Source organism: Nematolebias whitei, chromosome 19 (genome assembly GCF_014905685.2).
Source record: "Nematolebias whitei isolate Nwh7 chromosome 19, NemWhi1, whole genome shotgun sequence".
In the NCBI taxonomy this organism is placed as follows: domain Eukaryota; kingdom Metazoa; phylum Chordata; class Actinopteri; order Cyprinodontiformes; family Rivulidae; genus Nematolebias; species Nematolebias whitei.
Genome location: NC_056516.1, coordinates 23,420,522 through 23,435,804, shown reverse-complemented (window position 1 = coordinate 23,435,804; position 15,283 = coordinate 23,420,522). Strand labels below are relative to the sequence as shown.

At 38.8% G+C, this 15,283-nt stretch overlaps 1 protein-coding gene across 1 annotated transcript in view; it reads right to left on the bottom strand.

Moving 5' to 3' along the window:
- Positions 1 to 818: 818 nt before the first annotated feature.
- LOC119425794 (engulfment and cell motility protein 1) overlaps positions 819 to 15,283 on the bottom strand; it is a gene marked incomplete in the record, with an annotated part of 28,800 nt that continues 14,335 nt past the window's right edge. Inside the window, 5 exon segments of the mRNA XM_037693341.1 lie at positions 819 to 2,109; positions 2,452 to 2,529; positions 6,218 to 6,300; positions 6,543 to 6,650; positions 14,481 to 14,593. Coding sequence (XP_037549269.1) covers positions 1,909 to 2,109; positions 2,452 to 2,529; positions 6,218 to 6,300; positions 6,543 to 6,650; positions 14,481 to 14,593 — 583 coding nt within the window.

Below are 15,283 nucleotides of genomic sequence, written 5' to 3'. Positions count from 1 at the left end.
GAAGTCAAATCGTTTGCGTTAAAACACGAAGAGATGGCAGCTGAAGGGAAAGCAACCTTACAGATATATGCTCAAGATTAGGAGCAAAAAAAAAAAAGAGTGCAAACCTTCAGATTAGAAGGTTTCCAAAGAAAGAAAGAATGTTTTATGAAACATTTTGTGGACAAAATACATTTAGCTTGTTTGGATACGTGTACTGAAAAACAACAAAAACACCTTCGACACCCACAAAACATTTCCAGCACCAGAATAAAATTCCATTAAATCTTAAAAGTGGAGACTTCAGTCTCAGAGTTCAACTAAAGGCTCATGTGTAGATCTTTATTATGATTTAAAATTCACCACAGATCACCTCCAGTGGAAGGTTTGACCACAAATCTCACACTATTCAACATCTTTTTCAAGACGAAAGGGATAAAAATAAAACCCAAACGAGACGAGAGCATCGGAAATAAAATATGTTTTAGAGCTGCTGAAACCGAAAGATCACAATTTATATGACACTTTGAAAAATAACAAAACAAATACTATATTTTTCAGACTAAGCGAAACAAAACAGATAAGTGAAACTTTATTCAACTCATTCACAATAACCACATTAATTCAGTTTGAGGTCAGACAACCAGAATTAATACATAAAACACACCAGATTATAAGGTTCACTGTTGATTTTTGAGAAAATTTAAAGTTTTTTAAGTGCGCCTTATAGTTTCAAAAATATGGTACAGGAATTTAATTATTATATTTCTTCCGCACTAATAAAACTCTTGTGTTGTCCTCCAGACAGCCGCAGTTTATAAATAAAGACAAACTTCTGATTTTTTCTCTCCACGTTTTAATGTAAACAGCAGTTTTCAGGGGCTTTGAAAAAATCCTACAGAAAACAACCCAGAAGGCATTAAATAAAAAAAAAAAAAAGGAGAAATGTATAAATGATACCAGAAAAAAACAAACAAAAAAAAAACATGATCTTTCTTTAAATAAAAAAACTCAAATTTTTGTGTCCATATATAATCCGACACAGAAAATCATCTTCCCTTGACCAAAAACACGTTAACAGGCTTTTTTTTTTTTTTTCACAATTTCAAAATTACTAAATGATCAGTTTACAAATGACAAAACAAAAGCTCAAATATTGCTCAGGAATGTTGTGTACAGCAGTTTTTACAACGACAGACTCGAGTGCAGGAGAGGCGAGTGGGCTTTTACCGCCGGGGATGATTTTACATTTGCATTATGGGGAAAAATACTGGAATAAATGAGCAGCGATGAGTTCAGTAACACGACTGAAACAGTCTTCAGTGCACGTGAAACGTGACCGAGCAGACAGGAGAGAGTATGTTAAAGAAGGATTGGTCCGTTGAGTGTAATCCAGCCTCTTAGCTGCCACCGTTAGTGGAAATGTAACAGGAAGTAACTTTTAATCCCAGCCTGCGCTTCACCTGCACATCCTGATATCAACTCCTAACAAAACAAAACCCTGAGGAAAAACAAAAATAAAATAAAACAACATGAAACTTAAAAAAGAAAAAGAACATTTCTAAGCGTTTGTCCACAGAAGCAAAAAGCCAGCAGGAGTCTGGGCCGAGACGAAGGAGGAAAGTGAGTGAAGAGGACTGAGCGGGACGATGAAGAACGGGTCCAACATGAACTCCCTGCTTCCTCCTCTTCATGGGAACTCTGCACTGACACCCCCTGAGTCCCTCAGGTGCAACAGGTGATCTGCACCGTTTCATCCTCTTATATATCTAACAAGAAGCAAAGAGAGAAAAGTAAAACACGTCCCTCCTTCAGCCACAGTTTGTTTCATATCGTACAGGTTTTTCTTGTTCCAGCTCGTGAGGAGGAGGGATTGGTCCAGTGACTACTGAAGGTGCAGATTTTGGGGGTGGGAGGGGAGTCGCACGTCTAGTTACAGTCGTAAACAAAGTCGTAGTTGCTGGGCTCTTTGGGAATCGGGGGTGGGGCCTCGGGAATCTGGATGTTTTCTAGATCCAAGAGGCGGAGCTTCATCTCCATGGAGAGCAGGGTGTCCATGTCGGATTTGGTGTAGTCGCTGGTCATCTCCTTCCCCAGGAGGGCGTTCAGACCGTCCGTCCACACGCAGTACTGCGGGGAGAAGACGGGCGTTTTTAACGCTCAGTAAAAACTGGAACACGTTACGGAGCACCACGGAGACCAGAGGCGGCTGCTGACAGCACTTAAACTAAAATCAGAGACACTCAGGAGCAAAACATCCACCTACATACAATATAGTATAAATATACAGTAGTTCTAAATACAAATGTATTTAAATAAGTCCCTTGTTAAGATTTATGAACTCAAGCATGCACTAATGAAACAACAATACAGTGTTTTACTGATCCAACATGGATAAATATTGCACATGAGACTTTAGACGACACACAGCCTACATGGTGGTGACATCACAGGTTTACGCTGCCGTCTTACCTCGTGTTTGTCAGGAGCAATAAAGTTTAAGTATTCGTCTGACTCGTAGAGGACGGAGAAGGCCAGCTCTAACACCTCCTGCAGAGAGAAGAGACAGAAATATGTCAGTGAGTACAATCTTCTCCTCACCCACCGTCTGCTTCACTCACCCCTCTGCCACCAGCAATATGTGCACTAATATAAATATTTTAATAAATTTATATTAAATATTTGGATGGAATTGGGAGAAGTTGGCAATCTAAGTGACACAGTATGATTTCAGGTATCAGATCCGAGTCAAATCTTTAGTTTGACTGTGATCACTAATGATCACAAATAAACACAAACACGTGATTTTTCTCCCAGTCTTGGACCAAATGCATAAATTAATTAATTCAGTTTATTCATATAGCGCCAAGTCACAACAGAAGCACTATGCAGCATATATCTTGAGGAGTTGACAGCCGAAAGGATGCTGATTGAAACTTCAGCCGAAGCTCCAGCCAGTGAGTAGAGGATGCGCCATGAGGAACAGTAGCAAAATATCTACAGAGGGGGAAAGTGAACGTGAAGTGCAGGAAGTTGTTCAGAGGAAGAGTCCAACATTTAACATTAGAGTCTAGTTTAACCTGACTCAACCTTGATAGATTTATGTACCTGGATTATAGATAATGCATCAGGACATCAAGTGGAAGAGGTTATCCAAGAAGAAATATGACGGAGGACTAAAGAGAGGAGACAGGAATATAAGGATGCAATGTAGAGCAAAGAGGGAGGTAGCAAAGGCAGAGCAGAAGGTGTAAGATGAGTTGTCTGGGAGGCTGGATGCTAAAGAGGGTGAGAAGGACTTGTACCGATTGGCAAGACAGAGAGATCAGGCTGGAAAGGATGTGTAGCAGGTTAGGCTTATTAAAGATAGGAATGGTAATGTTCCAACAAGTGAGGAGAGAGTGATGGGAAGATGGAAGGAGTACTTTGAGGAGCTAATAAAGAGAAAGAAGAGTTGAGGTCATAGAAACTGTGGACCAGGAAGTGGGAAAGATTAGTGAGGATGAAGAAGGGCAACGCAGTTGGACTTGATAACATACCATTGGAGGTATGGCCATGTCTTGGAGAGATGGCAGCGAGTTTTATGACTCAAATATTCCATGGCATGTTAAATAATGGAGTGTTGGCACTGACCCGCAGCCCCCACATAAGTTCACTTGTTTTGAAATAATCAAATCAAAATGCAGAAGCAGAGCGTAAAAAACCCTCAAAAATATCTTTGTTGTTTCCATTTGAACTCATGCTCCAGGTGCTGCTAACCAAATGTGTTTCAAGGAAACACTTGTTGAAAATATGAACACTTGTAGAAAAGCTGAAGCTTTGACATTCTGCTTGTGATCCAGCTCACCACCCTGAACAATCTTAGTGAAGTACATTTTACTGTTTATGAATCTAGAAAAGGGTATAAAGACAGTTCTTAATACTTTGAAGTTCTTCTTCTTCCTTGCAGAAAAACTATTTACATGTTGGAACCATTTAAACTTTAAATTTTTCCCTATTTAGGAGCTTGAACAACATCCTGCTCTTTGTTGTATTAGGTCAGACAATTTGCTTCTGCTTTTAAACACAAGTGTAATTAAGTGCAGCTCCCTTTGTCTGCAGCTGCTGTTCTGCTTTCACTTCGGTTTAATTGAAGCTCTGGTTAATTGAATTTTCTCTTTCCAACAATAGCTGTGTTTTAATACAACCGCCCAAAGCTGCACCTGTTTTTTGGTGACAGCATGTAGAAATAAAACATGAAATCAGCCTCACGTCGAGCGTTTCTAGATACTACAGTATGAGAAGCATAACCTTGTGAGAATGTTTATGGGAATTAAAAATACTTTATGAAAGACATTTAGAAAAATACACACTGAAAGTACTTTTGCTGGCTTTGCATTTATTTACTGTAATAAAGTGGGAAACAGCCTAAAAAAGAAGCAATGCTTATTCTTTTCGTTCTCTTGTCAGAGCAGCTCCGCTCTAAATCACGTAGACGTGAAACTGTGAGGAATAAAATGTGACCACACTTGGTAGAAAGCCCACAGCCACACATTGGACTCATTCTTTTAGACTTTTAGTGCTTATTGACAGTATAATACAGGCAGAGCAGGAAGGAGGTGGGCTCCTTTGTCTCCAAAGCTATTTATCCAAGATCAGTACTTCAGAGACCTGTGGATGAGGATGGAGGTTTGCAGAGGTAAAACACAGAATAAGGAGTTTAAATGCACCATGAACCACCGCGTTTGATTTAAAAACAAAAACACGATCCAGCGTTTCTTAAAGGAATGCATATCAGCCGCCGCTATTCACGCCAGAGTTTAAAATAAAGATCAGTTTATGCTGAGAAATGACGGAGTTGGAGCTGTTGTCATCAAAACTTTTAAATAGTGTTAAGTGTGATCTCATATAACAGTGCAGGAGCTCACATACTCTGTTAGAGCTCAGAGTCGGTGCTGGGGATGACTCTCAGATACAACTACTGTACCTCCAATATTAGTTTAATAAAAATATCAAACCTAAGACAAAATTAAAAAAATCACAAATCCCCAATACAGTTAAATACTGTGTGTGTATATATATATATATATATATATATATATATATATATATATTTAACAAAAAAAATAATAATTCTGTCAGTTTTTGAAAAACGACATTTTCCTCTTTAGTATTCCCTAAATTATTTCCTAAAAAATTAATTAATAAATAAATTTTGTGCCGAATTTTGGGAAGACCCTCCAGATCCAGTAGCTGAAAATGATGCCTTGTTTTCAGTCAAACTGTCACGTCAGTCAGACACGTAGTTAATTACTTTTTAAATCCTTTTAGAATTTCCTATTATAGCTTATTAATCACAATATTTTTCTAAAACTCCACTCGTGCATAATGCCAGTGTGTCTTTCATTTATTTCCCTCTTACTGAACTGTTCGACTGCCCAGCTGCAGCGGAACGGTCCATCCACCGTCGACGCCATGTCTTCTTTTTTTTTTTTCTTTTCTGGATGTCCTCCCTTCTCCCCTTACAGCCATCCTCTCCACACCATTATTATGAAATATTTATTCTAGTGATTATTTAGTGTAGTTTTTTTTTTTTTTAATAGGATAGAAAGAAAAGACAAAGTAAGACTCCAAAATATAAGAAATATACACAAAGAGAGCACACAGCAAAACACCCGGCCACTGTCTGTTCACCTGCAAAGAACATGACAAAACACAGCAACAAAATACATATGTATAAAGAACTTAAAATATTCATGGCTTTGCAGTAAGTTTCTATAAATATATATACCCATTCCTACGCCCATATACATACATACATACACATGAATATACATTCACATACATATCTATATATCTACATATAAAGCCTACATAAGCATCCCTGCATCTATTTGTGTGTGGTTGTGAGCATGCATAAGTGTATAAGGCAATTAATTATGGTTAAATTTCAAACAATATTATCATTTATCTCAATAATTTCTGAGACAATTAATCGCCTAGCAAAATTTGTTGGGCGATTAAACTCAACTCTCAACCCTCAACTCCTGAGTAATTGATTCAAACAGAAATCCTTTAATAAACACATCTGCCTCTATAAAGCACTAAGATGTGAGTTATTGTGGTATTTCCCAGAGCAAAAATTATGTAACCGACATCACATTACGCAACTCTTACACACAAAACCACGTTCTCTCGCCTGAGCACACACCCACCCACACGCTCGCACGTGCACACCAGCGCACACACTGAAAAACACCTTGTTTTGCTTGAGGGCTCCCTTCTCCTTCATGTGAGGACAGTCTTTGCCCGTGATAACAGCTTTGATATCAGCTACAGGCACTGCAGAGAGGACAGACGTGACTTAATGACAACAAAAACAACCCTCTGAAAACTGTGTCAGCCCACATGGGTCCCTGGTTAATCCAAGTCATTAAAACTTCAGCAGGACTCGTGTTATTTTTACATTTATTTAGCAGGAAGTGCATATTTAAATAAAGGACTTCCACTGCAAGTCGCAGGAAATCCTCTGGAAATGCAAAATGTACATTTAAAAAGCACCAGTGATGAAATGTTACGCTCACGTTTGTCCTGTAAAGAGTCGTGGGGAACCTCGCCCTGAGGGCTCTCTTCCAGATCTCCGTAGTGCAGGACTTTATGATTCGGGGACAGGCGGCAGTACCAAAACTTATCTGCAGCACAGGACAGAAGAAAAGGAGGACAGCAGGGAGTGAGACACAGATTTAGAGGAGTTATGAAAGAAGCAGCGGCTGGCAAGAAGACACCATGTGGGTACGGATCTGCATGAGTCATCGACAGGAGAGAAAATTAGCTGCCTTGAGAAAAATCCACAGATGGGCCCACGATGCTCTCCACGAGGGAGGGAGCACGACGGGCGACAAAACTGACAGTCGCTTTTCATCATTTCAGCAGCCGCTCTACAGAAATGTAGCGTTAACACTCGAGTCAGGAGAGAAAAGTCAAAACTTTGACTTAAGAGACCAAAAAAAAAAAAAAAAAAAGAGGTTTTAAATTTCACATCAACTTTAAACAACAAATTCTAAGCACATGTCAAGTTTCAAAAAGAAACAAACGATGCCTTTTTATGTCTGTCAGATGCAGGATAAAATATTTATGAAGACTAAATGCACGTCTTTATTGCTGCAACCTGTTTTCATTTGATTATTCACGTCTGTTCACTAAAAACAAAAACAAACAAAAAAAAAAAACAGCGTTGTGTTTGAAATTACACAGAAAAGCAGCACCTGATCACAGAAACATTGGTATCACTTTAAAATAAGGCTCTCCTTGTAGATGACTAAAAATAGTTTATATATACGTTATTAATCCTTTATAAGCACTTTATAAATCATTAATAACTGCTTATAACACATTAATTAAGGGTGACAGAGACTAAACTGACCAGTTTCTTGCCAAATCGTGAACCAAATCTGTTCACCTCTTTATTTCATCTAGAGTTGTTATATTAAACATTTCACACTAAATTATTACCTTGTAAGCACAATAAGCATTTTTAAACCTATTTTTTTTAGGATATAATAATAGTTGTACAGTAGATACTTACAATGCAGTGATAAAGTACAATATCATATGCTAAATAAATGGGTTTACAAATGCTTATTGTGCTTACAAGGTAGTAACTTAGTGTGAAATGTTTAATACATAAGTGGCAGATTTGACTCACTATTGGGCAAGAAATTGGTCAGTTTTGTCTCTGTCACCCTTAATTAATGCATAATAAACAATTATTAATGATTTATAAAGTGTTTATAGAGGACTGATAACATATCTATAAACTATTTATTAGCATCTATAAGGGGAGCCTTACTGTAAAGTGGTACAGAAATATTCTTTATATGAACTCTTACCAACCATTGCTCAGACAGTTGATTCAATATAAACTCAAATATGGCTAAAATAGTCAAAAACAAACAGAACTGCTTAAGCCTGAATAAGAAATCTGAACTCATGGTCCAAAAGAGCTCACAGAATTAGAGAATAAACTTTTAGTTTTTTTAGTCACAAACATACTGTTGTGGGTTTATTTATTTCACATTACACACAATTTAAGCAACAAAATGTTTATTTTTTATTTTTTATTAAATCACCATGTGTATGGATGAAATGTCACCATTCAAGATGTAGTAAAATAATAGAAATGATTTGCACGAGTTCGTCGAGGGGGATTGATCCAGTCCGTCTCTTGGCTCCTTGTGTCGGGGCTTTTTAAAAATTTTCTGTCACTTCCCACGCAGTCGTACTCGTCTCTCTTTTACCTTTGATGTCACTTCTTTGGTTTAACGCTCTTCTTCTGGGCTTCTTTTCAAACCAATCAGTCTGACCCAGGTTTCTTTAAAACTCATCTGTATTTCAGTCATGCGGACTTTTGCACACCTCTTAAACCCCTGCTGAATCCTGAGGAGGCTCATCAGAAACCTCTGCCACCTCAGAGTTCAGACTCGGGGAGATTCTGTTTGATCCGTGCTTTTCATCGTCATCGTCTGCTCCAACGATCCATGGGACTCTAATGGGCAAATCTAATCTTTACATTAATGCACATTAACACTGCTGAGGCTGCTTGATGCAAAGATTTAAAATGAAACGTGCAAATTAGACACCAAAACATGTGGCCGGATTGGGACTTTTAGTAGTGGTACGTGGACACAATTTAAATAAACTAGAAAACATAAACTATAATTAAAGGAGGTCAATGGGATTTCAGTGAAACGTGAACAAACCCAGCCCTGTGGAGCTCCATGGCTCAGACAGTTCACAGCAGAAACATCATTCAAAGTTTAACTGGGTCACAAAAGGTCGGACTTTACACGACTGAACTGGAATTTTGATTTCTCCAACATTTTCTACACAGTTTAAGTTTTATGATTTTTACAGCTGTACCATGGTATATACTCAGCTGATAGTTGATGTTACCTTCCAGCTCGCACAAACACAAATTATACTTCTTTATTGTTTGGATCTAGATTGTTACAAAGCCATGTTGGAGTTTTGAGCAGCAGCAGCCATGCTTCCCTTCAAAACTTAAAAAAATATATTAGTTCAGTAATTCTGCTTTCTTGCTGATGAAATACATTTAGGAGATTATGGCTCATTTTATATATTTTTGGGTGTTATCATTGATAAAAAGTTGACATGGAAACATTCCATAAATTATGTAAGAATAAAAAAAGCTAAATCTATTGCAGTACTGTACAAAGTCAGGGAGTTATTAAACGATAAAGCTCTGTATATGTTGTATAACGCAATAATTGTTTCACACTTAATCTATTGTATTGATGTTTGGGGGAAAGCGTGTAAAACATTTATAAATCCTATTTTTGTTTTACAAAAAAGAACTGTAAGAATTATTACTAGAAAGCATTTCAGTCACACATCAATTACATTATTTCATGAACTGAAGTTATTAAAGTTTCAGGATTTGGTATATTATAATATTTTATCAGTTATGTAAAGGGCTCATAATAATACATTACCTTTAAATGTCCAATTAAATTTTGTTAAAAGAGAGAGTTTTTATAATCTTAAGGGGCTAGAGATATTTGTGAAACCTAAATTTAGAACTAGTTTGAAGGGACGGTCGACTTCAATCCAAGGAATTAAGATTATGAAATAATCTGGAGAGTGATGTTAAAAATACCAGATCAATGCATATGTTTAAGAGAATGATCCAACTTGGTTTGTTAAAAAAAAAAAAAAAGAAATAGCTTAATGTGTATTTGTATGAATTGATGCTCGACAAGGAGTTATTTATTTTGTTTTTGTTATTTGAAGATTATTATCGTTTTAATTAATATTTTAGAAAAAAGGGGCAGATATAAGATTTTTTTTCTTCTTTCTGCTGCTTTTCATGTTATTTGTGATTGTATTTCTTATTGTATATTGAATTGTTTTGTTTAAACAAAAATCAATAAACTTTATGTTATTATTATTATTATTATTGATAATAATAATAATAATAATTCTGGCAGGATGTTTCCCAGTCGTGCATGATTTTCTGTACATTTTATTGTATTTAGACAAGATTTAAAGCTGCTCTCATGTTCCAGTTTCTTTCTTTTCCTCTCTTCCTCACACAAGCTTCACTGGCAGCACTCAGACACAAACTGGGCAGATTTTGGGAGGAACCCGCCTGGTCCAAATCTCTGGCGGGTGCGGACCGGCACCGGTTCACAGGGAGCAGACAGACAGCTCGGTTTGGTGACTGTGATGTAAGGAGATGCTATCAACTGTTCAGTCGAACCAGTGGGTTGTGACCAATCTGTGCGCGTGCGTGTGTCTGTGCATGAAGCATATGGTCCTACTTCAACTGGAAGAAGCTGTAAATGATTCAGCAACCAGACACGATGCATGAGATTCAACAGAATGTGAACAAATTTGCTGCATCTCACCGAGACGCAAACAGATACCTCCACCTTCTCTTTGAGAGACCGTACAAGCAGCATTTATCTCGGTTTAACTTCAAAAGCAGAAGCTTTTAGAGACAAGTGTTTCCTTTTTTTTGTTGTTGTAATGAGCAGCATGGAAAGTTGAGGAAGAATTCAGCAGAGCGGCTGTCAGCGACATTAATATTTAATGTTTGTGTGGTGCTCCTGCAGGATGTAGGATTATTAACACATGAGATGCTGCAGGGGAGTGAGAAGAGGAATGGTAAAAAAGGACAAAAAAGGACATCATTTAACGGAGACTAATTATTTTGCTTTTCTGAACACTGTACAAAACACACATGGTACATTTATAGGAAACATCTCGTATGCACACCTCATGTTTTAATTAACTGAACATTAAGGTTGCATTCCTTCTTGTTTAGAGTAATTTTATTCTCGCAGAACTTCACCTCCTCTCATTTTCCTGCACACTGAGCTGTGAGGAACGAAGGTTCAGTGAGGAGAGGACGGACAGATGTGTGAAGGCAGTGGGGGTAGCGATTCGATTCAGAGGAACAGATGAGACGGGAGCATAAAAAGGTAGAGTTAAAAAAAGTCAGGAACAAAGAGAACAAGAGACAACAACCACAACTGATGCTCTCTGTAGCAGGCAGATGACAAAAACTGCACTTCATTACTTGTTTAGATTAAAAAGTTATGCAACTCTGATGAACGGCTGAACTGCGTTTAGGACTTGTGAACTGGATAAGTTGAAGCATAAGAACTGACTTCCATCTTGGTGTAAGAAAGGTCACCATTGAAAATTGGGTTCCCACAACAAAATCCAAGATGGCTGACTTTATATATATATATATATATATATATATATATATATATATATATATATATATATGTATATGTATATATGTAAACGGACCACAACTATCATTTGAGGCAACTATGCGTTCTAGATTGTATACAGAAGTCCCTCGTCTATCGCGGGGGATACGTAGCAAGTGAAAAACTGTGAAGTAGGAATAGTAGTATAAGTAGCAAGTAGTTTATTTTAGTATATATATATATATAAAGGTGTTTTGAACCCTTCCCACACTCTTGCAATATTCTAAACAATGTTTCTAAACTCTAAAGCTCTCAAAGAGCACAGCTTGTCATGATTTCAACTCTCTGCCTCCTCTGCTCTTTGCCACCTGCAAGCACTCTTGGCCACGCCCACTTCTCAGCTCTACACAGTGATCAGTTGATCAGCTGCAGCAGGAAGTTTATCCTGCAGTATGGCTTGCACAAAAGTGCAGGAGGAAGCTTTTTCTGCAACTCTGGGCTGCACAGATGTGCAGCAGGTGCCAAATAATTAAAAATGGTTTATTTTAAATAAAAAATTCCATGTCGATCGTGCAGCACATCCATCAATCAGCCAATTGTGTGTCTTGTCCAATCTTATTTTGAAAAACCGCGATAGAGTGAGTCCGCAAAAAATGAACCACAAAGTAGCGGGCGGCCGTGGTGCAGTGGTAGTGGCAGCCGACCTCTGATCGGAAGGTTGGAGGTTCGAATCCCGACTTCCCACACCATGTGCCGTTGTGTCCCTGGGCAAGACACTTAACCCCGAGTTGCTCCCGGTGGGACTGGATGGCGCCTTGCATGGCAGCCTACCGCCACCGGTGTATGAATGTGCGTGTGAATGGGTGGATGGCTGGTACTGTAAAGCGCCTTGGGGCCCCTCATAGGGGGCTGGAAGGCGCTATAGAAGTAAGCTCCATTTACCATAGCGAGGGACTACTGTATTGCCCAAAAGTATAGTTTCTTCAAACAACTGGACTGGTCGAAGATTACTCTATGGTGGGCAAGGCCACCACTGGCCACCCTCTGGCTCAGCCACCAATATTATCCACTGTGGATGGTGGATGAAATTGTTCCCACTGCTCGCCAGGATCCATTACTTTGCACCATCTTGGTCAAGCAAAATAAATAAATAAATAATTAAAACCTACGTCTGTTTTATTACACAGTGTGACATCGTGCACCAACTTATACTTACAACTTATTCAGTTCAGTTCCAGAAAATCACTCATCTCAAAAACTACAAACATCTACTATTCAAATTCAGCGATGGTGGACATCAGTGTACTGCTTGTTTTAAAAACATAAACAATTTCTGAAATATTATCCCAAACAAAACTGAACTGATGCACAAAAGCCTGGATGAACCACACAGTCATAAGCAGAGAAAATGATCAGATTCTAAATCTGGCTGCTGGTTTCCATCCGAACACACTACGGTAAATCCTTTCTTCACCCACAGCTTTCATGCTTCATCTCAGTTTTTGTGTGTCTATAATCTCCCTCTGAAAACACTCAGATGACAGCTGCCAAGGCACATCATAATTAGGCTGTAAAATGCCAAATTACGCTGACTAGGAGAGAAAAAAAAAACAAGACATTCAATTTGATCTGGCTTATTGGAAAGAGCAGGAGCTGCAGGGCATCTGATGACAAGTGATCAGATCTCCAGCAGATGAAATCCTCTGTGACTGAGGAGCAGCGTATTATTCAGGCTCAATAATAAAACCGCTACTCTTCTCTTATTGTTCTGTACTTCGCCCAAGTTCTTCCTGCGACAGCCAGCGTGAAACACAATAAGAGCTGGGCCGATTGGAATAAGCTTCGATGTGAGGCGACGGCTGGATATCTGACTTTTCCTCTTCCTCCTTCTATTGCGTCACAAAGGAGACGAATCATCCAAAGAACTAATAAACAGCGATGTTCGAAGACAAAATTCAACAATTGACTGATCATAAAAGTCAAATGAATATGTTAATATTAATCAGATCCTTAGAAATAAAGTAGAAGTTTGATTTTTCTGTTGGCTAAAGTCTTGCTCTACTAAAAAAACTATTAGTAATGCCATTCAGAAGGAAGAAATATGAAGTAGAAAGTTCCTGGAGAAACTTTGATGGGAACTGCCAGGCTACTGCCAATTTAAATTGTTGATTTGACAGTACTATGTGTTGGGGTTTGCTCTTGGCTACCACTATACCGAATTTCAGCTGAATAGCTCTGAAAATGTTTGAGTTATCATGTTTTTCCCCTTTTAGCTAAGGCGGCCATCTTGGATATTTGATTTGCATTATGAATGTATAACAACTCACTCTTTGCTACGACCATACCAAATTTCAGCTCAATACCTCAAAGAATGACCAAATTATAGTCAGTTATGTGTTTTCTGAGGTAGCTGTGGCAGCCATCTTGAATCAAAATGGCTCCAAACGTTAATCAGTTCTAGACATTTATCTGATGATTACTTTCTGTGAGTTTCAAACAACTCCAACAGTGATTTCTTAAGTTTTCTTCAGGGAGCGCTACACGTGTAGGTCATGTGACCTCACAGCAACTGTTAGTGGTGAGGTGTTCTGTCAAGCGTTTTGTATGGCAAAAATGTCACAATCGTTAGCAAATTACGTCGTCATGGTAACTCGAAATGCCCATAAAAGTAATAGCAGACATCACGGTGCCGAGCAGGTCGCTTTGATATGATTTGTTGGGGTACACGTTGCGGTTCGGGTCGCATTAAAGTTGATGGAATAGTAAGATATAAAGTTAAGAAACCCTTGTCAGGTGGATAACAATAGGTGCTGCCTTATATTAGGCGATCCCCAGCTAGTTAATATGAAGGCTGGTATAAGGTAACAAACAGCTGCTGGTGTCAATACAAACAAGACTCAGTTAAAATCAAAGTATAAACTTTTTGGAAACACTAAAGTAGTTTCACTCGTTGTTCGTCTGTGTGTGAAGGTGAGGACAAACGGAGCAGGGATGTCGTGGGTGCACTTTAAGACAGAAGTGTGCGACTTTAAAAGAACGTCTCTGCTCGTCTCAGCTTTCAAAAGCTCTGCGAGTCAGAAAAGTAGAGCAAGTCGTCATGACAGCAAGAGTCAAAGCAGTCCAGAGCTTCAAAGGTTCCCACTGATGGAACGCGTCGTGTGGGGGTTTCATAAAGAAAAGGGAATAAACAATGAGAAGAGTAAAAAGTAAAACGGAAAGAAGGTCGCTGGGAACTTTATTAGGTATATGGTGATCTGTGGACAAAGGTGTGTGTCTCACCTTGTCTCCTGCGACTGCTGATTTTCCTAAAGCAGGTTCCCTCACACAGCCTGTTGAGCCTCTGCTGTTTGATCAGCTCCATGATCTCCGGCTGGATCTTTTCCCTCAGCTCCCTGCAGAGCAGCACACAGTCATGGCTTCAGAGAGTTATACAAGTCCTGTTAACAGTGTCCTGCAGCGTCCACAGAGACACAAAATCAACACGATTATGCCCGTTATATGCAAACAGGGAACTCTAAACGCAGAGATGTACTTCCACAGAATGCAGGCGCGCTAAAAACCAAGTCTAGCAGCGTCCCATCGGGCTGATCAGAGGAGAACTGAGCTGCCCTGATTTATTCATGCATCTTCATGTAAGGGTGATGTGAACATGAATTATGTACATGATCTACTAGAGCGGCGCATCTCCCTGCCATCATTAAAACCCATTTGATTCATTTGCGTGAATTCTTTTTTCTTTTGAACAAACTTTGCAGAACAAAACTTATAGTTCTGAAAAAAACCTCCTTATGGGGAAGACGTGGCTCAGTGTGAGGAGGACGGGTGGAGATTGCAACAACTTGAGCCCAGCTTACGCCTGAGTGTTTTTGTCAGTGTTTTAGATCACTTCTGTCTTCATAAGTTGAATTTCATTCTTTCAGCCAAATGAGGAGACTCTCAGACACAAAGAGCAGCGCTGATAACTTTGGTCTGAACCTCTACAAGCCTTCACCTATTGTCGTTTTCATGACTCAAGCCTGCCTGGAAGTAGAAAGCATGAGCATATCATAGTACATAAAACAAAACAAAAAAGAAAATTATCA